The 22650-nt window shown below is 40.8% G+C and overlaps 3 protein-coding genes across 3 annotated transcripts in view; 2 read left to right on the top strand and 1 right to left on the bottom strand.

Annotated features, from left to right (window-relative positions):
• Positions 1-1238, top strand: part of magoh (mago homolog, exon junction complex subunit) — a 1980-nt gene extending 742 nt beyond the window's left edge. Inside the window, exons 3-5 of the mRNA XM_020609929.1 lie at positions 170-280; positions 835-917; positions 1005-1238. Coding sequence (XP_020465585.1) covers positions 170-280; positions 835-917; positions 1005-1104 — 294 coding nt within the window. The 3' untranslated portion in view covers positions 1105-1238. The remainder of the gene's footprint in view (positions 1-169; positions 281-834; positions 918-1004) is intronic.
• Positions 1239-1403: 165 nt separating this feature from the next.
• Positions 1404-6353, bottom strand: cpt2 (carnitine palmitoyltransferase 2). The gene is made up of 5 exons (XM_020609923.1): positions 5841-6353; positions 5454-5534; positions 5246-5352; positions 3578-4882; positions 1404-2461 (listed from the first exon to the last, which is right to left on the bottom strand). The coding sequence occupies exons 1-5, from the start codon at positions 6020-6022 to the stop codon at positions 2133-2135; spliced, it is 2004 nt and encodes a 667-aa protein (XP_020465579.1). The 5' UTR covers positions 6023-6353; the 3' UTR covers positions 1404-2132.
• Positions 6354-14299: 7946 nt separating this feature from the next.
• The window catches only part of scp2b (sterol carrier protein 2b), a 13395-nt gene continuing 5044 nt past the window's right edge, over positions 14300-22650 (top strand). Inside the window, exons 1-4 of the mRNA XM_020610106.1 lie at positions 14300-14465; positions 15290-15380; positions 19754-19883; positions 20151-20230. Coding sequence (XP_020465762.1) covers positions 14443-14465; positions 15290-15380; positions 19754-19883; positions 20151-20230 — 324 coding nt within the window. The 5' untranslated portion in view covers positions 14300-14442. The remainder of the gene's footprint in view (positions 14466-15289; positions 15381-19753; positions 19884-20150; positions 20231-22650) is intronic.

Raw genomic sequence — 22650 nt, 5'->3', positions numbered from 1 at the left:
GCGGTTCATTGTTTCTCAGGTACAACATAGTGTGTACAACATTATAGTCATACTGTATATCTGTGGTACCCACTCTCATATCATATGTGTTGTAAATACATAGCACAGGTGTAAATGCTATTAAGTCTAAGTCTAACCCAGCTTATCTGTCTTCTGTGTACCAACTTAGGCGTATGTCCACAAAAGTGTGATGGAGGAGCTGAAGAGGATCATCGATGACAGTGAGATCACCAAAGAAGATGATGCACTGTGGCCGCCTCCTGACAGGGTTGGCAGACAGGTGTGTGTCGATCACCATCAGTGACCATATTATCTTACATGTTTTCTCTAGAAGCTGGAAGATACCATCTTAGATGAAAATGGAGTGAGGAAAGATAAAGTGAATTGGTATCTTCCAGCTTCTGACTGAACACACCTGAGCCAGGTAATCAGCAGCAGGTCAGGCAGGGATAGTTGGAAAACAAGCAGGACAGCGGTCCTCGAGGACTGAAATTGGCCACCCCTGCTCTAGAGCTCTGTAATTTTCTATGGTTTTGATTGCTTCATTTACACTGGACCCACTGTACTTTAAAAGGTTTTCCACTGTCATCTTAGGAAATGTTTTTGCTGTGTCACATAATGTTTGTTATTCTTCTATTCATGTCTGTATTGTGTTTGCATAGGTCATATTTTGTTAGCGGTGACCATAGCACGTGCAGAGCATCGGTCAAACCACTGATATTACTGGTCACAGATTTCACTATAGTACATCAATTTTGCACTGATGAATTTAACCAAAAGCATATCTGAATTACCTTCTGAATAACTTGCTTGTTTTGATTCTAACATTCACAGGAGCTGGAAATTGTAATTGGAGACGAGCACATTTCATTCACAACTTCCAAAATTGGCTCCTTAATTGATGTCAACCAGTCAAAGTGAGTACTATGTATATCCAAGAGCTGGGAAAATATCTATATATTTGTCAATGACAAAACATTGACTCAAAAAACTGCTTGTTTCAGGGACCCTGAAGGTCTTCGTGTGTTTTACTACCTGGTGCAGGATCTGAAATGTCTTGTCTTCAGTCTCATTGGTCTACACTTCAAGATCAAGCCCATCTAAAATGTGGATTTTGTTCATTTTAATTGCTTTAGCTGTTTGTTGTTGAACTTCCGCATTTGTACATTTGCTTATGGTCATACAGTTTTTTTTTTTATTTTAAATAAAGGGTGACAAACCTTACTGTTTTGCCCAAACTTACTTGTTTGCTGTTCATTCCTATGCTGGTATCAGAACTACAAGTAATAGGCTCGGGTTTAAATGACACCTGTATAGTCTATAGTCGTGTACGGAGTTCCAGTTTTAAGAAAGTGGCAGGTTTATATTGCAAGATGTTACACAAAACATTTATCATAATGGAATGGGGCAAATGTTAAATTGTTTTATTTCACAATATACACTAATGCTTGAAATGACAACAGTTAAGAGAATTTGAATACACATTGTTACATTGACAGTAAGTTCTCTGGTTAAAATTCACAGCATTTTGGCAGGACACAGTATTCGTCTCCATACTGCATATTGTATTGCAAAGCTACATTTATAAAGACTAATCCTGTGACCAGCACTTCCAAACTGGGCTGAAAATGATTTCAATAAAGTAACTGTAACATAGCTAACACACTGGTACATCACAAAGTCTAGCTGTTAAATTAGTAACACACTTCAGTGAATAATGACTCGGAAAGCCATTGGATTAAATTAGCTGAAAAAAACAATTTAAAGTAGATTTTTTTTTTCTCTCTCTTTTTTATGCCTTAAATTTTAGGTCTTGTGACTACAGTTGAAGATAAACTTTTTTGTGAAATGAGATTTTGATTTTGCATCAATTATATCACCTATTTATACCTAGATTAATATGCAAACCCCTTCAAAAATTGCCTTAACATCCTAACCTATGTGGCCATTACCATTTATTTCTTGAAAAACACTGAAGCACTGTGATTATTCTGTGGTATGGAAAATATATTTGTCTCACTTTCTGCTTCTTTGTGTGGAACCATTAATCAGGAGCTGAGATGGGTGGCTGCACTCGTCTTCTCTATGATGAACAACTTTTATTTTACTTTGGTGAATCAAACATTTGTTTCTTAACTGAGTGGCTTTCCCTCCAGGACAGCAAAAATGTCCTCTAAAGACTTGCGGACACACTCCAGGAACTCGTGGGCGTTGCGAGCTGGGTAGCTGGACACGTTGCAGCCGATCCAGTCGTCTTGGACACCGTAGCCAACACCAAACCCATCAGGCACCACTGGGGCAAACCCGCCAAGGGCCACAGCTGGACTCGTGAGGGTGCTAGTAGAGAGGATGTTGTGATTGATGGCGGCATACGCAGGGTCAGTGTACAGACTGTGCAGAGCCTGGCCCTTTGAGTTAGCCAGGTATCGCAGGGCAAACAGATGGCGGTCAAAACCTTGGCCTGGTGAGAGGAAAAAAAAAGGCTAGTGCAACAGGTCAAAGTATCTGAAAGTTAAGACCACTACTGTCCCCGTTTTATACTGCATAGTCCTAGGCTTTAGGTATGCTGTTTTTACAATGGAAAAGTGAGCAATTAGTCGACAAAAACAGTTGGTGTGTATGGTTAAAAAAAGTATGCTGCTGATGTACACTATTCACCCACAATGAAATGCACAAAGGACACTTTAAACTGATGCTGAATGGTAGTGAAACACACTAAAACTATTGGCCTTCATTCTAAGATTGGAGTTTCATTGCCTTTGCACTGTGCATGTGCATTGTGTCCTATTACTATGAAACGATGAAGGATGTTAAGTTCTTGTAATCCATAATATATTCTGTATACTTGGGACAAAGGTTATGTCTTGACTTTGAAAATCTTACATCAGGAGTAGGGCTCTTTAAAAGCAGACACATAATAAGTTGGACGCTGGCAATAGCCAACAGTCAATGTGACCGTCTTTAAAACCCCTGGCAACCTATGTCTTCAATTAGCTCCTGATTACAAGTTATGGGATCCTTTTTCTGCCCAAACTAGAACCAGTTTGGGTGTATCCCATAACCTAGGGATATTTTTTCCCTGAACTTCAACTTTGTTGCTTCTAAAGTCATGAATTATCTGTGCAATACAGAAATACTTAAATCCCAAACCAAGTCTTCAGGAACTTTAGCTGACAATTCATATATAAAAAGTGATGAATCAGCCTAACCTTTGCTGTAGTAATCACAAGAATCAATGTACATGTACAATAAATATGAACTTATTGCCCCAGATGTAAATTATAAAATTCTGATATAAGATGGAATCTTAACACAGTTAAGGTTTTATGTCTCATACCTTTTTCAGCTCATACAACATACATCTCTCATCTTTGCTGTTAATAAATTACCAAAGCATCTTAACTTGCATATAAAATTACCAACAGGAGTGGAGGAATGTTACAGTGTAATGACTGCAAGTAAAAAATAAGTTGCTTCATCGTGCCGTTTCATAAACATGCTTCAATTCTTAGTCTTTGGTCCAACATAAATATTATATGTAATTATGAACTGTAATCATTACAATACATGTACACACCCATAGCTGCTTCCTTGGTGAGCTTCCCATGATAATTGGAACATTCACTGAGCATGGCGCGTAGCTGCTCCACACTGTGCTGCCCTGGCTGGAACACAAAGGCGTGTGAACATTTTTTGGTGTGTATGGTAGCTGATCGGATGGTCTCTGTGCGCCCATGCTTGAATGCCGCAGTGCTACAGGACTCGTATGTAGCTACAGTCTGTCCATATTGCCTCAGGAAGGCCATCTGAAAAGCTAGTTGCGTTATAGCATCTGGACTCAACTTGCTCTTCTTCAGCTGTTCCTTCCCACCTTTCCTGAACTGCATGACATCAATGGTGAGTTTTGACACAGCTGAATCAAAATTTGCCTTGGCTTTTTTGATGCCACTCTCCAGCTCGCTGTTCAAGTTGAACTGCAGTCTGCGCACAGCAGAGGCTGAATCCACAGCAGCAGCAGGAGAGCCCGGGTGTACCAGTGGCTGTTCTGTTGTGTCTTTGAAGATCTCGTTCTGAAAGCGGAGTACAGCTACTCCGTCGCCCCAGGAGTGCTCAAAATTGACAGATGCCTGTCCGTCTTTGGTGAGAATGAGGCTGAAGGACTTGTCATACCACCGGTTGCAGCCGTCGCCGTGGAGCATGTTGTAAGAGATGTGAACAGGATCCTGCATGCTTTTCTCGTCAAGGCAGAGACAGAAGATGGCGCTGTCAACAATGTGTAAAACCTCTGCATTTCCAGCTGCTAGCAGCTTGTCCCTCAGCCCAGCCCACACGTCCCTGTTCTCACTGGTCAGCACCCCAGGAGGAAAGGCAGCTGCTGGTGCTGGGTCAGACAAAATGTACTTCAAGTGGGACTGAATCTCTGCAGGCTTCACCAAGTTCCCATCCCGGTCTACAATGTCAAACACATACATGTTGCCCTTTCTCATAACCAGGAGATGTCGGCCTTTCTCATCAGTGAAGAGCTCATCTCGCCCACGCTTGGGAATCCGAGTGGAGTTGAAAAGGCGAAAGTACTGAGACATGTCCAGGGGGTATGCATTCACCATGTAGGCTCCATACCAAGACAGAGAGGATGGGACCAAACGGATGAACCTCTTGAAGCTGTCTGTGTCACTCTTTGCTGGGTTTAGATGGAAAACCTCTGGCTCCAGTAACCCAGCTCGCAGAGTCTTCATGAAGCGCACTGCTGAACACACCATATTGGTCGCCCGTACAAGCTGGTCGTTGTACTCTCTCTTAGGATCAGGAGTGAAGGATATGAAGGGATTGAAGTTCAGCACCACAGAGTCACGTGCAGACAGGTACATATCAAACCATGGTCCTGAAAGAAACAATTTATTGATATTTGTCTGCATGTGAAATTCATTTCAATTCAGTTTTATTTGTATAGCACCAAATCACAACAAAAGTCATCTCAGGACACTTTAAAAAGTAAGGCCTAGACCTTACTGTTATTATTATAAAGAGAAAAACCCAGTAAATCCCCCTCGATCAAGCACTTGGTGACAGTGGGATAGAAAATCTCCCTTTAATGGAAGAAACCTCCGACAGACCCCGGCTCTTGGTGGGCGGCCTTCTGCCTCAACCTGTTGGGGTGAGTGGATAGAGGAGAGACAAAAGAAAAGAAAAGCAACAAGACACATGCTTAATTTCAGTTTAGTGATCAGCTGAATGGTATATTCACCTGAGATGTAGCTTGTGTGCTTATTGTTTCTATCCTGAGCCACCAGTTCCTCATGCAGCTGTTTCCCCACACCACTCTGGAAATCCTGTGCAACTTTCTCTGTTGTTCTGAGGACGCAGGAAATATTTTTACCCAATTTAAACTGTTATAATGGTAACTGTGTATCAGTGACTTAATTTTAAGGGTTGATTCCCTTGTTGAAACAGACCTAAACTGGTCATCATCCAACAGAGGCCTCTGAGCAGCTAGATACCTCCGGATAGTATCCTCCAGATTTGGTATGGGTAGCCTAAAAAATAAAATCACAAAAGATGAATCAAAGAGACTATTCAGCCTTTAAACAGTCCAGTAAACGTTATATTTCAGCCATGTCACCGCCCCCCAGTGGTCACCGAACGTGAGTCAGTTGTGCACTTTCACCTATATTCACCTAAATGCTTATACTGTAGGTCACCCCTCTAATTTAAAACACTTTGCTGCATCAGTCCAAGGTCATTTAGATTCATTTTAGATCACATATATTTTGAATTATAACCATACTCTAGACTAATGTGAGATAAACCGTGCTTGACAAAATTAATATTTAACCCTTTACCTGGGTAAACTCTTTTGGTAATGCATCGTTGGCACCACACTTTGGTGCAAATAGTCGCTTGAACGCGCTTTTCTGTTGCTGTAGCTTCGCCTATCGACCCCCAGCGCAGCGGTCCGTAAATGAATTAGACTTCCAGATTTCTTCAGGGAGGCACCGCATTGCATTGAAAGCAGACTGGCCATGGTGCAACTAGCTAAAAATGAACACCTGATGGGGTTTTGTCACATCAAATAGTTAAGCCTAACAGAGCGGCATAAAAACTAAGGACACGTCTTTATCACAACTGTCAACTTAAGCAAACACGGTAGCTAGCGAACAATAGCAACTACCATTAGCTGACAACTTTTCGGTGCGCATAGTCAACGAAAATATGTCATATAAAACCCACTCTCGACTTATTGCAAAAACAGTTAAATGATACGATAATAAATAAAACATTAACTTCTTCTTCTAGGTGCTAAAAGAGCAAAACATTAACTGAATTGATGACAGGAAGTTATATCCGACAACACTAGTCACGTGACTACCTCACCGTATATATTACTCTATGCAGCCAGAAGGTAGGGCAAGTTCAGAGGTGGAAAGTAACTAAGTACATTTACTCAAGGACTGTACTTAAGTACAATTGTGAGGTATCTGGACTTCAGTGTTTCCATTTTCTGCTACTTTGACTTCACTGTATTTCAGAGAAGCATATTGTACTTTGGCTCTACATTTATTTGGTAACTAATAATTACTAGTTACGTTTCTGAAAGAGGTCAATAAAATACAGTATAATAACAAGATTTAATGATCCTTGTTATAAAACCCACAAGTTACACAGCAGCAATTTACATTCTAAGCATAAAAGTTAGTTTAAACTGTACATAATAATAATACATCAATAATTGTAATTGAATAATATGATGTACATCGATAGAAACTATGCCATTTTGTATAATGAGTATGTTTGCTTTTGCTACTTTAAGTATATTTTCTGCTAATACGTTTGTACTTTTACTTAAGTGACATGTCATATGTAAAGCTTTTACTTGTAACAGAGCATTTTTACACTGTAGTAATGCTACTTTTACTTAAGTAAACAGTCTGAGTACTTCTTCCACCACTGGGCAAGTTCAGTGTGGAAGTGCAAGCGCAGGACAGAGAGGGTGCTGTAGCCTATACTCTACAGATGGTAAAGTAACACTATGCCTCGCAACAAAGCACAAGCAACCTACTTTGAAACAGTAGGCATTGCAGGCGGTCCCTGATTGTACTTTCATTGTAGAAATTGTTTTTAAAACTTGTTTCCATTTATTTCTTATTGTTTGTGAATAATCAAATTCAGCAAATGTATACAATTTAGAAAAGCCAAGGTGACTTTCAGGTTTAAAATAGTGCCCATCCGGTGTAGCCATGCCACAACAGTGGTCCTCAGCTTATATTCTTAGTCAGAATGTTGGTCCCTGGGTCACAATTTGTTGAAAACCCCTGCATTGCTTATTACATTTTTAACAGGGTAACTAGTATTCTGTAACCTATTAGATTTCAAAAGTAACCTTCCCAACAATGTATATGTCAGAATATAGTAACACAGGGTGTCAATAGACTATATAAATGGCAAAAATGTCTGAGGAAATTTATAAACAGTGTTTTCATTACATAAGTTGCCCACCAGAGAATAGTAAAATGCCTTACTCATTATGTGTCTTCACAATTCACAATCATAATTTTAGGTATTCATGACCCAAAGTAAAGAGTCTAATGTCTGAGCACGAACACTGTTATATGGATGTTTTTTCACATGAAAAATTTTATTGTGTGTCATCTCAGTGTAAAATGTGCCTAAGTGAACCCTAAAAACTCAATGTTATTTTGACAATAAAAATTCTTACCATAATGCGATGGATTTCACAGAGGCAACCAGCTCCTTATTCTACAGAATGAATTTTCAGGCAGTATCCAAATGGTACTTAAATATTAATGAATGAAAAATTTCAGACATATAAGATAATGTTTGAAAACCATATTTACATACTCAAATTTTAAAGTTTATTTTTGAAGCCTTGTGCAGAAAAAGTGGACTTTGGCAGATGAAAAAAATCCATTTCCATTATGTTTTTATGTGGTCTAACCAGTAGAGTGCAGTGTTCTCCTGATCAGTGGCTGCTCTGTTAGTTGGTTCATCAGGTCATGAGGTAAATAACCTACAGTACATTGAACAGCCTGGCCTGGCTTTCCATGGCTTGGCAAGCACTGAGCTTATAATATGTGAAAGAAGAGAGACAAAGAGTCAGTTGGCCTTGACCCCTCCTCCATGCACTGACCACAGCCATTCTCTGAAGCTTCCTCTCCCCTCAGCCTCCCTGCACTAAAAATGGAGATAATGGAATTATATGATGTTCGGGAGCAGGACCTGACACAAACTCTTTCTGTTTCTACAATATTTAAACCACTGAAACCACACTAACCCACTTCTGTTATTCCATTAGAAGGCTGAAGCTTGAGTACTGTGCACCTGCCATGCATTCCCTGTGGCTTTCTCCATCCGCCAAAGAGCTGCTTTCCATGTCAGCTGTCCTTACCCCCGTAGAGGCTCCACATACCAGGGCTTCCATGCCAAGGAATGCTGGTGCAACTTCATCATCTTGGTGCCCCTCAGTGACTGCTTCAAGGGCAACAGCTCAGACAGCTTCCGCTCTGGCTCTGGCATTGTCACTGGACCTCCTTCACACGTACGACAGGCCCAGGGACCAATAGACTTGTTGTGTATTTAGCTTCAGATGCCGACTTTCTTCATCTCCCAAGACAAGCCACCACTACCGGGCCTCTTTGAAGACTTCCCGTCACTCTGGTTCTCACTATTCCAACTTCCCTGAGACCTGCACTTCTGCCGTTTCTCCATTCTATATACACCTCCCTGCTACTCAGCCTGCTCTGCAGGACACCAAGGGACCCATGCTGAGGCTGTGGCTCACTTCACCTGAACCCGAGGCCATGCAGGCTGCTCTAGAACCCCAGTGTTCCTTTAACTCAGCTTCTTTCCAGCTCTCCACTGTCTCCTCCCTGGACTCTCATCTCAGACCAGACGATGGCATGTCTACAACACGAGCTCCGAGCCTGGCATATTTTGTTTCGCCACACTGATACGAAGGCCACATAATTTCAGTTGCTTTCTGCTTTGGAGCCACCGTGCACTCATTCTCCAGAAATGCAGCTTTCTCAAGACAAGAGACTCTGAAGAGTCCCCTACCAGCACTCTCCGGCTGTCATTACCTCACCAACGATGGTAATCTCCTGAACATGGTGGATGTTTCCTTCCCGTGCTCCGGCCCTCAGGCTGCTCCACCTTTCATCTCATCCTTCCCTCTGTCTCTTTTTTTTCCAGGTACCAAGCCTCCACCTGTTCTTTTGTCTTCCTTTCCGCCTTTTTCCACCTCTCTCCAGCGCAGGTATCAGGCTATCCTCTTTTGTTTGTTTCTGTCATGGCACTAAGCTGCTGGCTGTCCACCTTGCTTCCTGCACCTATGGGCACTGGGCTGTCTCCTTTTGCCTGTTCAGTGGGTACTGGGTTTCTGGCCGCTTTTTCTATCTCTCTCAGGCACCAGGCTGCCAGCTGCCATTTCCTACACAGACACTGGGTCATCTGCTGTGTTCCATGGTTCTGATGGGGCTGGGCTAACAGCTGTTTACTCCTCCACAAACATCATGCCATCCATCGCAGCTCCTACACCGATTATCAACACTACTGCAGCAGCTGCTCCTCCACCAGCCACAGCTTCTTTCATTTACACTAGCAACCCATTTCCTCTCTTCCCTGCAACGGCAGCTGCCTCAGAAGCACCCCTCCTGATGCAGACTCTGTATATGTCTCTACACCCCCTCTTTCACAAGATCCATCCAGTGACCCAGTTGTATACCCTTACCACAGCCACGCTTTCCCAGGGCATGCCTCCTCCGCGGTCGTCTCCTGTCAACGCTTACATCTGCCAGCAAATTATTGCAGGTAATTATGTAGATTTAGCTGAATTGCTGCACCCCTCCATCATTCCTCCTTCCCAGCCTCATACAGTGTTCAGTCCAGATGGCATGGTTCTCTTGCCCAGCAAAGCTCCAGCTAAATCTAAACACCTCATGGTCCTGGAGTTTGCCTTTGCATTCTCCTTATCTAGAGATGTTTTGTGCTCATGTTTAAGTTAAAGGTACACAATCCAGACTTGATTAGAAAGCTGGAAGATAACTTATAAACTTTAACAATCAGTCTCTCTGTGTGTTTGGAACTATGCAGAAACAAGAATGAAAGGTAAAATCCTTTTGTGCAACCATATCAGCCTACTGCTAACAATCATACCCAAGGACAACCACTGATGAGAATTCTCCTTTATTCCCTAAAATTACTTCTTTTTTGTATCATTTATAGTGATTATACACAACACTGCAGTAACAGTGTGGTAATAATTTACAGATGGTACAATGATAATGGCAGATTAATCCCTCCTCTGTCTTGGAAGTGATCAAGTGTATTTTTGGTGGGGACTTCTAACAGTCTTAGTGTAGAATTGATTTAAAATGTCTGCACTGCATTTCACAAAAAATATGACAAACATTTACACAATGTTGGAGTTGTACAGGATTACACAAACAAGTTTCAAGAGTTGGCACATTGAAAAGCTAAATGCAAATCAATGGCTGTTTGGAAAGGTAGGCCATAATACATTCAAAATCTTTAGCCTTACATTTAGTTGTGGAAAGTAAGCTGTAGTGAATGAACTAAACATGCAAAACCACAGAAGCCCTGGTCCTCTAAATGCACTCTTTAAACTGAGAAGTGGGAGGTCACTTTTATGTGCATAATGCAGTGTAGTCTAGTAAGGCTATTTTTCAACTTAAATTGTTGCAGGCAGCACAATAAAGAGTTAGCCTATTCTAGTATACATAATTTATCAACAAATCATCCATCCATCCATTATCTCCTGCTTATCCGGGATCTGGTTGCAGTGGCAGCAGGTTCAGTAAGGTAGTCTAGACAACCCTCTCCCTGGCGATGTGTTCCAGCTCCTCTGGCAGGGTTTTGAGGCATTTCCAGGCCTGATGAGTTCTGGGTCTGCCCTGGGGTCTCCTACAAGTTGGACATGCCCGGAACACAGGAGGCTGAGTAGTGTGATACCCTGATGATTGGAGCACATAGTCCAGTCACCTTTTTTAAAAATGGGAACCACCACCCTAGCTGCCAGTCCACAGGCACTGTCCCTGTCCTCCATACAACACTGAAGAGGCATGTTAACCAAGACATCCCAACCAGAGCCTTCAGCAGCTCAGGGCTAATCTCATCCAAACCTGGCACCTTGCCACCGAGGAGCTATTTGGCTGCTTCACTGACCTCTGTCAGGGACAATTAGTGAGGTTTCCCCTGAGTCTTCTGTCTCTTCCTCCTTGGATGACACGCTAGATGGGTTCAGGAGTTCCTCAAAGTGCTCCTTACACCACCCGACAATATCCCCAGTTTGAATCAGCAGTTCTCCTCCCCTGCCAAACACAGCCTGGGCCAAGCCCTGCTTTCCCTTTCTGAGTTGTCGGATGGTTTGCCAGAACTTCCTTGAGGCCAACCTTAAGTCCTTCTTCTTAGCCTCACCAAACTCCTTCCACACCTGAGTTTTTGCATCCGCAACCATCCAAGCTGCAGCCCTTTTGGCCTGCTGGTACCCGCTAGCTCCTTCAGGAGACTCCTGAGCCAACCAAGCCCTGTAGGCCTCCTTCTTCAGCCTGACAGCTTCCTTCACTGCTGGTGTCCACCAACGGGTTCTCAGGTTGCCGCTGCAACAGCCACCAATGACCTACTGGCCTCAACTCAGAATAGCTGCTTCTACAATGGAGGAATTGAACATGGCCCATTTGGATTCCATGTCCCCAGCCTCCCCCGGGATGTGAGAGAAATTCTTCCAGAGGTGTGAGTTGAAGACCTCCTGGACAGGGGCTTCAGGCAGGTGTCCCCAGTGGACCCTCACTACATATTTGGGTTTGCCAGGTCTGTCCAGCAGCCTCCCCGCCATCTGATCCAACATACCACCAGGTGGTGATCATTTAGCAGCTCTGCTCCTCTCTTTACCAGAGTGTCCAAGACATACGGCCTTAGATCCAATGATATGACAACATAGTCAGTCATCAGTCTAAGGCCTAAGGTGTTCTGGTACCAACTACACTTATGAACAACCCTGTGCTTGAACATGGGGTTGGTGATGGCCAATCAATGACTAGCACAGAAGTTCAATAACAAAGCACCATTTGGGTTCAGATGGGCCTCCCCACCAACCTCTTCCAGGTTTCTCTATCATTGCCCATGTGAGTGTTGAAGTCCCCCAGTAGAACTATGGAGTCCCCAGGTGTTGCCCCTTCAAGGACCCCACCCAGGGTCTCCAAGAAGACCACATCCTCTGAACTAGGTACCAACAACAGTCATGGCTTTCCTCTCAGTGACTTTAAGTCACATACAGTTCTACAGAGGAATCATCGAGTCTGTTCTCTGCACCTCTATCACTGTCTGGTTTGGCTCAGCAACCAAACAGGACAAGTACAGACTTCAGCAGACAGTCAGGACTGCAATAAAAACGTCGTTGGTTCAAGCCTGCCCTCCATGGAAGACCTGTACACTGCACGGTTTAAAAGGAGGGCGGAGAGGATCACTGCAGACCCCTCACACCCTGGACACAATCTGTTCAAACTCCTCCCCTCTGGACGGCGCTACAGGTCACTGTGCACCAAGACAACCAGGGACAGGGCACAGGGACAGTTTATTCCCCCACGCCATCACTCTGATGAACACTTAACCAATGACAGTATGACTGGACAATAACTCTCAGTGCAGTTTCTATTTTTAAGTACTTTATTTTTATTCCTTTATTCATATTATCTCATTTCAATGAGCATTCCTTTGTCTGTCTGCATTGTTTACCGCCTGTTTATACTGCTTATTTTGCACTATTTGCACTGGTCGTTGCTTGTTAATACTGCTTATTATTTTTGTTATGTTACACAGCCTTATGCTGGCTTACTGTTTACTTGCCCCTTGCATGGGGATATGTACATACACATTGAGAGCCGATGTACCAAAGTTAAATTCCTTGTGTGTCCAACACACCTGGCCAATAAAGCAATAAAGCAATAAAGCAGATTCTTCATAGAGGCAACCTCTTGTTTCACAGGGAGAACTCCAACACACTGGCACTCAGACTTGGATTTGTGAGTATGCCCAAACCCGCCCAGCACCTCTCACCCTGGGCAACTTCGGAAAAGGATAGAGTCCAAACCCTCTCCAGGAGTTTGGTTCCAGAGCCAGAACAATGTGTGGAGGTAAACCCAACTATATCCAGTTCGTATCGCTCCACCTCCTGCACAAACTCTGGCTCCTTCCCCACCAGAGAGGTGACATTCCACATTCCTAGAGCTAGCCTACGCAGCCAGGGATCAACACGCCCAGGTACCCGATCTAGCCTGCTGCCCAACTTGCATTGTACCTGACTTCAATTTCTTTCCCTGCTGGTGGTGGGTCTGCAAGGTGGTAGCACTATTTCATTTGTTCAGGCTGTGCCTGGCCACCAGATGCTCATCGGCAAGCTTCCCTCCTAGGCCTGGCTCCAGCAGGGTTTCCTGGTTTCCCCTAATGCAGGCAAGGTAGCAGGACTCTAAGCTGCCATTATCGTTTGAGGTTTTGAATCACTCTTAGTTTGGCCACTCCTCTGGGACCAATTTGCCTTGTCTGGTGCATTAGCCCTATCAAGGGCTAATGCACCAGACAACACAGCTCCCAGGATCATTGGGACACACAAACCTCTCCACCACGTTAAGGTGTTGATTCCAGGAGAGCACAAACAAATCAAATAAATAATCTTTTCCCAGCAAATCAAATAAAAATATTTATATATAAATGACATTTTGTTTTTCTTGTGGATTTTGCAATTGCAATACTAGACAGCCAAATATACATTTAGGTATTTTATGATTGTATTTATGAGTGTTTTTTATTTTATTTTATTTCATTTTTTTGGCTAATGTTGAACATGTGCTTTATTGTTGGAACTAAGAATAAATAGATGCATTATTCTTTTGTGAAAACAACTATATGAACAGAAGACAAGTTTTTATTTTAAAATTTTTTATTTATATGCCAAATTTTATATCAACAAATGCAAACTGTGTCAAGGAAAACTCAATATAGGCTACACCATTTCAAAAATGAACTAAGACTATTTTGAAACACTACAACAATAAATTAACCAGAAAAGAAACAGAACTATAATGAATTAAGGACCTCCATTTAATTTAAATATTATGTAGGTTCACCCCTTGTTTATTAAAGTTGTCTTTTGACGTTGTTCTTCTTTAATAACGTTGCACAACTTTATATTGAACTGATAACAACTGGTTAAAAACCTCTGGGTTATCTGCATGGCTGTATTATCTGACATCGACATATCGAGTCTGAAAATCCGGTAGAGCAGGAAAAAACACGGAAGTGTAGTCTACGGCTGTAGTGCAAGCTAACATTCAGCAGTGGTTTGGTGGTCTGTTTGTCAACTGTGGTCCAACCTGAGGCATTGTTTGTGTGGTCCCCTAACATTATAGCAAAATGCCTGAAATACACATATCAAGGTAAGAATACATAATTTTGTAAGGTATAGCTAATTGTGACACGCTAGGGTACGTGATTTTTTTAGTAACTTGTTGAGGTCGCCCCTAACAAATTTAATGTTACTGCAAATTAAGCTAGCTCCTTTGAAATAAATGTCAGTCAAGCGGCTTTTGAGGCTTTGAGTTGCTTCGCTCGCTTACAAGCTAGCGTGCTAGCCCTGTGGTTACAATACAACTAGTTAGACTATCTCTTAGTTGGGTTAGCTTAAGCTGTTTCCGTAAAACCGTGATACTGTAACACTTTTAAAATACTAATGAAATATAAACATTTAATAAATAGTATATATAACACATGACAATTTATTAATCGTAAGTCTATATAAGGACACTTTAAGTGTTCAGGAATAATTATGACCTGTCCTGTGAAGACGCATTTTACATTATTGCAGTTTTTTTTTTTAGACATCTGGTCATTTAATATTTGTTTATACACCAGCCTTCAGTCTTTGGTGGCCACAGGAGGAGTTATAATTTTTTTTTATTAAATACAATCATTAACACCTGAATCTGCTTGCAGCTACCTTATTGGGTATTATAAACAGTTTATGTAATGCTGGTGGATGGTAAATAGAAGTACTTAAAATCAAGTCTTACCTGTGGTTACACACTGAGCTGCAGTGCACAAATGTCTTTCCTGCAGATTTGCAATCAGATTTTGTAAAGTATCAAATTGAATGTTTGGTCTGGCATTATTTTATCTTTGGCAGCAATGTAATTTTCTCTGTTATGATTCCACCACTTTCTTTTATTTCTAATTTCTGTGCCTTTGTCTTCACAATGACAAGGATTCAAGTCATTAACACTAGTGCTAGTGGTGGACTGGAAGGGTTCAAGGCACATGCTGTGTTCCAGGAAATCAACAAGAAACTTCAGGAGGTGATTACATGACTTATAATTGTAGACCGTATTGTTAATATCAGACTGTGGCTTTCTCTTTTTCTCACTTTATATTTTATATTCTTTATATTTTCTGTGACTTTTATTTCCATAATTCTTTAAAATGGAAGTTTTGGTTTAATTCACTGATTTCATTTGACCTGTAACTGTCCATAGGGCTATATCAATCTGTTCAGCACTTACAGTGTGTGCCATACTGCTACATGATCCTGTAGCTATGGGTGTGCAATACTGACAAAAAAAATGATATCTAGATAATTTTGGGGATTTTGTTGACAATGACAATATTTTGCATCCATCAAAAAATGTGTGTACTAGGTCGCTCTTGTTAATAGCATATTAATTGTTGCTGACTAATGGTATTAATGGAAACAACATATTTCATACACTGATTTAAAACTGAAGCATTCAAGTACAACAATACACAAAGCAGTGTTTCCCAAAGAATTATTCTACTTGTGGCAATAGAAGTTTTGTTTGTTTGTCTATGTGCTCGCTGTTGTATCTGACCTGTCCCTTCTGCACTAGCTGGCTCTCGCACAGCTGGAGCATGTTGGCTGCTGTCCTTCTCCTCTACTACATCTCTCTCTACAGCTGCTGTATCTCTTCCAGGCCCTCACTTGCTGCTTCAGAGCACTGGCTGAAGCCAGTAAATATTTGAAACAAATCACTGGGATCGCTAATTACACTGGTTGGAGCCATCAAACTTAACGTGTGTGTTTTTCAGTGTTCTCCTGGACTGATGGGGCAAGCATTCAGTGTACAGTTTATGCACTAGCATGAACCTTATCCATTTGCAGAGCAGTCCATATACATGCATGCTATATACAGTGTGCTGACCTCGGCAACAGCTGTATTCTAATGTTAGCTTAGCTGGCCTTATTAGCTTGCTACAGTAATAACATATTAGAAAAGTTGGATCTCCACAACTGACAATGTTTAAAAAAAAAAACACAAAGAGGAGGAGCTTTTTTACTCATGGTCCATCATCATAGTTGCCGTGTGTGTGAGATGGAGACATAGAGTGCTATAGGGATGACATATTTTATTAGGCCAGTCCAGAAGTTAGTATCACCCTGGTTCCCTCAACAAGAAGCCAATGGGATTATTGCAGAAAATAACCTCTGTGACAAACAGCGGTTTATGGCACTTTCCCCTTTTTGTTCAGCAAGGTAAACTTCACAAGTGAACACAACTTTTATGATTTTTTAAGCTCAAATACCATTGCCAGAAGTAAAAAGCTATTGTTAGGCTGTAAACGAACTACACCACGGTCCCATGACTTCAGCATCATCACTGCTTCCAATATGTAATTTGATGTACTGCACTTACCTATTGTACAGAATCCTTTCCTGTTAGCGTGACTTCATTTGGCTAGTGATCGTGGCTTTGTCAGTTAGAATAGTTTGCAAGTGCATGAGTTTAAAAACAAAGAGGCTGTAACTGCAGACTAATGAGTAGGTGAGTCTCTGTGATGATGTTTAATATCCCAGACAGCCTCTGTGGTCTCATTTAGTCACTTTTTAGCAACCATTTTTTGTTAGACATGTAAAACCATTTAAAATCATGAGTGGGATATTTACTGGTGTATTTTATGTCATAGAATAAAACATGAAAATGTACTGGCCCTGTGTTAACATAGACATTATTTCAGGCATCTAACCAAAAACCCATTCAGAAAATCCATAGACTTCAGGGAGAGGGAACCAGAAGTGCAACAATGCTGACTCAGTTCTGAGTTTTAGGAGTCATTACTATGGCACCTTATAGAGCAAAGCACAGAGGGGTTGAGCGAATACATGTGCACTACATTGAAATCTCACTCATTTGTAACTTTACTAATGCCTTTTTAGGCAGCTATGCTAGCTTGCAGTGACATGGTAGGGACATGTCCCTACCAATATTTTGGGAGAACAGACATGTCCCTAACAATATTTGAGCAAACTTGTGCCTGTTCTCTCTGGAGTGAAGTGATATTATATCATTCCAATGTGCCCTCCCTGAGGCTACATCTACAAGACGACATGCTAATATTTGACTAACTGAAAGAGAGGGGGCGATCTGAAGCTTACATTACATGCAAATCATGTATTTGCTCCCAGACACAGAGAAGGTGATAGCTGTCTGTCATGGCACTGACAACGGCAGGCCTATGTTGTCATGGATGTCTGTCCATACATAAAGCATGGGCAAAAAGTATTTCAGATGACTTATTCCCTTTCCTTTATTGCCTGCACTCCACAGCACACACAATATAACTTTGTCCATGCCACATCTCATCCTTTACAGATAAAATTATTCCACCAAAACAGATAGAGATGTAAGTAGTTTTTCACCATCCAGAGCTTAAGTAAAAGACTAGATGGTTAACTAGCTAGTAGCCACGTTAATTGAAAATGAAAACCTGCTGCCTAATGTCACCAATCTTTACACTGTGGAAAATGTCAACTCATGTTAGTAAACCATGTTAGCTAATGTCAGCTTGTCTTCTGTTATCTAAGCCTAGCAAACACACTGTAAAGTAAACATAAAGTGGGTGGATAGACCTATATCAAAATATAAATTGAATTTCAGGTAAGAAACCCAATGAAAATGTCACAGTTGTAGAATTACTTTGTATGTAGGAAATAGTATCAGGCAAGAGAAGCAGAGCAGGCTGATGAGGGAACAGGCGCATTTTCAGTGTTTCAGGTGAGGCTCTAATTATGAATCGTAGTTTGGAATTATAGGGAGGCATCAGCATTAAAGTTATTCTCATAAAGTTCAGCTTTAGCTCATGAGTTTATTTTGAAAGAAATCTTACATCAGAACAAGTTGGCTTCATACAGCAAGATCCTGTTCATTCATGTTCAGAATTGCCCTAAAAATAAATGAGACCCAGGTAACAAATACAGACCTAAATGTTGTGGATGTTGTGTCCCTACCAGTGTTGAGATCAAACTTACACTTTTGATCATAGACGATATATATCGTAAACGCCTACCTGTATCCTCGTGAATGCACACTTGAATCACTTCCCAAACTGTCATTTCATAGCACAGAAATAATTTCAAGCTTATCCTGACCCAGTCAGACAAATGTGTTCCTCCAGAAGTTTGTGCTTTTCAGCAGTTACCCTTGTATGACCTCGTCCACGCCAGACTTATCTCAAGCTAATCTGCACTGCTGTTAATGTATGAATAGGATTTTTCATCAGTGAGAAAATAGCAACATGGGAACAGTCTGTATGCTGAGAGACATGGTTTAGAATAATATCTCAGCCAACTGAATAGACAGACAGATTTAATAGTTTAGCTAATATTTGAGCTTATCTGTAATGAGAGACTATTAGTGTTTCCATTCTACTTAAATGCCGAGAGGGAAGTGGATTTGGCTGTTTTTTTTTTTTTTTCCCAAATACAAATTTTTAGATTTAGGGTGATATTCCAAGCCATTTAACTTTTCTTTTTTTTTTTGGTTATTTGTTGTATATTCAACTGTAGAGTGGTCTCCATAAACACCTATGTGCATGTTTATGATGTACAATATCTGACATCTTTGTTCTTTGCTTTTGAAGTACATTTATTTTTTCACTTTTTTGCATACTTGTGAACAAGTAATTCTTTGGGAAACACTGGTCAAAACATTTACTTTTGCATTTCTCCATAGTTACAGTGGAAATAAGAATTAATAAATGCATTATAGAATTTTTAATAAACAAATCTAAGTATCTGAATCACACTGACTCTCAGGACCCCAATTAGTGCATTTCATAGCAGATATTCAGAGCCTGGTAATCAGAGATAAACATGAATAAATGTGTTTATAAGTCATTTTTAAAAGTAACTCCTAATAATTTGAGATTGTGCCACACTATCATCAGAATGTCAGGCATTAGGAAAAAATGTTACAAATCATGAGTCATATAGCCCACAGCTAATTAACTGACTCCGACTCCGTGGCTACCTTGTATGGCCTGTTTTCAAGGTTAATACATTTGTCACACACACACACACACAATAAAATAACTGTAAAACTTAGTTTTTAGTTTTTCCACTACTCTATGGACAGTTGCTGCCGTTACCTGAAAAAGCCGTGAACATGCGTTAAAAAAAGCTTTGCAACATTTTCAGATAAATTTTTCCTTGAAAGAGTCCTAGAACATGTGTAGCATCACTCAAATATAAAACAATGTTTTTTGAAAGTAGTATAACTTATCCTAAAAAAAACAATACAGTACATGGTATGTCTAACTAAGACATGTATTGACTATGCCATGAGCTACTAAAATAGAAGCAGAGGAAAATGTATTTAGATGTACTAGAGATACTGTACAGTTTACTGCATGTAAAATCTCTGTGTGCTCGATACAGGACGGGGAGCAGTTTGTGAAGAAGATCGGTGGTGTGTTTGCCTTCAAAGTGAAGGGCGGCCCGAATGGACAGGAGGCAACTTGGTTTGTGGATGTGAAGAACGGCAAAGGCAGTGTTCACAATGACACAGGTAATGAAAACACCATATCACAGTTGTATGTTATTTCATATATCAGTGGAAAGCTACAGTGACGTGGTCATGTTAATAATCAACTATGAGTGGAAATGCAGTTAAAATTTTGAGGCCTGTTTTTCTGTTTCATCTGTACGTGAATAACAAGACCTCTACATTTCTTTTTGCCATAACACCTTTAAATACTGACAGTCAGTGAAATATCCCTCAGTTGTATGTTCCTGTTTATGAATGAACTTTGCCTCCTATATGTTTTTCCTGCAGCTAAGAAAGCAGATTGCACCATTTCCATATCAGATATAGATTTGTTGGACTTGATGACAGGGAAGATGAACCCACAGACTGTGAGTATTCAGCCAAGATGTGGTTTATGTGTACCTGTACCTTTACTTTTGCTCTTTTCATGTCCAGTGTCGGGTGAATGCAGACTCTCTGCATGTTTTTTTTTTTTTTTGTGTGTGCAGTATTTTAATCATAGCTGTCTTAATCCCAGTCTCCAGTGGATGTGGCTGCATCACATTTCGGCTCTGCTCTTCTAGTCACTGTGCCAGCGTCCCCCAGTTGGCTCATGTGGAATTCTGTTCTCCACATTTTTATGCTCTGAGTCTGTTGTTGCTGGAGCAGCTTTGATCTCTGGAACATGACATTCGCTAATGAAACCAAGAGGGTATCTTTGATCTTTAAAGAGTTTATAGTGCGAAATTCCCTTTTGTTGTTTCCACATTTGGTTTTTTCTCATTGAGCTGCTATAGAAGGACAATAACTTAGATTTTTGTACAAAAAGGCTTTAGCTTAGGAAGATAGTTACTTGATATGACTGCTGAAGCAGTGTTTCCCCTATAATAGTACAGCCATGGTGGACCACCATGCCAGGGAGACCCTCCCTGCCTACCCGACAGGCCATTTGTAAAAAATTAATATTGTCCAATATATACCCATTTGGAAATAATTATTTGTGTTTAGAGTGTCTGTCAGGTGCCACTCTCTGTGTGTCCTCTCTGCTCCAGTCTGATTCGCTTCTGACAGCTCAGATAGGAAAAATGAACAAACCCAGGAATACATGAAAAACATGAATGAGAATGACCTTAAAATACCACTCTTAAAGAGGTTTATGGAATCGAGGCATTATCTTCACTGATTCTTCACCCAGGCTTTGTCAAGTTACAGCAAGTTTGTGATATTTAATATTTTTTGTGGAACTGTGTTTGCCTCTTGTTTGCACTTTCAGTATGTTACACCAACATTACAATGTGTCAGTAATCAATGTTGTTATCATAGTTTAGCATAATATAATTGATCACTAAGTAATCATCACAGAGCAAATCTGTGTTGTAATGAAGTTTGAGTAAACTTTCTTATAAAGCAACTAACATCAGTAAAATGTAACATTAAGTTATTTGCCTGCTACTAATGCTAATGTAAGTGTGGCACCAACTAAGAAGAGGAAACCAGGGGATGCTCAGTCAAACATATTAACATTTTTCTCCAAAACTGGGAGACAAATGAAGATGAGGAAGTGAGTAGAGGTAGAGAAGTGGTAGAAGGGAGAGAGGTAGGAAGGTGGGTTGGGGGGTATGGGGCTCTGTTGTTAGCATAAGCATTGGTGATGCAGGTATACAGGCTATGGGTCAAAGGCAGGCTGCAGATAAACCATCAGATAAAAGCAAACGGAACATCTGGCTGGGACCCCGAGTGGTGGTTCATACATTGATGCCATCCTTACTTTTTTTTTCTCAACGCCAAGAAAAATTAAGTGCAACAATGACTCATGCACATTGTGCTCGTGATGAGAAAATGAGCAGTTTGTTTCAAATTGCTGAGCAGTTCAAATTGCCTTTTGCACCAACTTGAGAGTTTCTTAGTTTTGTTATTTGATGTATTTCATTATGTAGATTTTATCTTTTTATTTATTTATTTTTCCCTAAAGATTGTTTTTTCTAACCTCTTTGATTGTGAAATAATTAGCTTTGACAGCTATTTGTGTGTAATAAATAGATCTAATTATGCTTTCCTTGTTTTACATGACCTTTACATGGAAATTATCAACCAAAAGTCGTTAAATAAAATTGAATTTCACAGTGTATGTGGTAGGGCTGCCCTGTAAATGATGATTCACACAACCATTTGAGAAGCAACCCAGTTCAACCTCATCTCAGCAAGTTGAATCACAGAACTTTTCTGTTCTGCGCCACTGAAATGCAGGATGTATACCTTTTACCTTTACAGACCTGTCTCTGAATTACCTGGGGAAAAAACTGTGATGGAAACAGAGATGTGATGGAAAAGGAGGGCATGATTCATTTCTCTTTTCAGTCCCGATGCTGAGGTTTTCACATCACACATGACCCCAGAACAGCCTGAAGTGGGGACTCAGCCATTCAGCTCAAATTTTAAAATTTCATGTGAGGATTTGGGATTCGCTATTTACAGCCTGTATGTGCAGGAACAATAATCACAGCAACAGTCTTTGTATGGGTTGCTTGTTGGTTCAGGACAGACTTTAAAAAAAGTGAACCTATCATTTCACAAACTTACTGCAGAACTATTTTTTCTTGAAGAAGCTAGAGAAGGAGAAAAGAAGTTAAAAGGAGAGGGGTGGGCTGTTGCGAGTGGTAGTGGTGATGGGGAGGTAATACAGAAGATGGAACATGATGCACCTGGGTTCAGTGAACATCTGAGCTTACACTTGTTTGTTTGGCACCTCATAACATTTGATTGATCAAGAAAACCTGATTTATAGAACTACAGTGCCTTGCGAAAGTAT

This window comes from Monopterus albus, unplaced genomic scaffold, assembly GCF_001952655.1.
Source record: "Monopterus albus unplaced genomic scaffold, M_albus_1.0 scaffold103.1, whole genome shotgun sequence".
Lineage (NCBI taxonomy): Eukaryota > Metazoa > Chordata > Actinopteri > Synbranchiformes > Synbranchidae > Monopterus > Monopterus albus.
The sequence above is the reverse complement of the archived record's forward strand: the minus strand, read 5'-3'. Positions and strand labels throughout refer to the sequence as shown.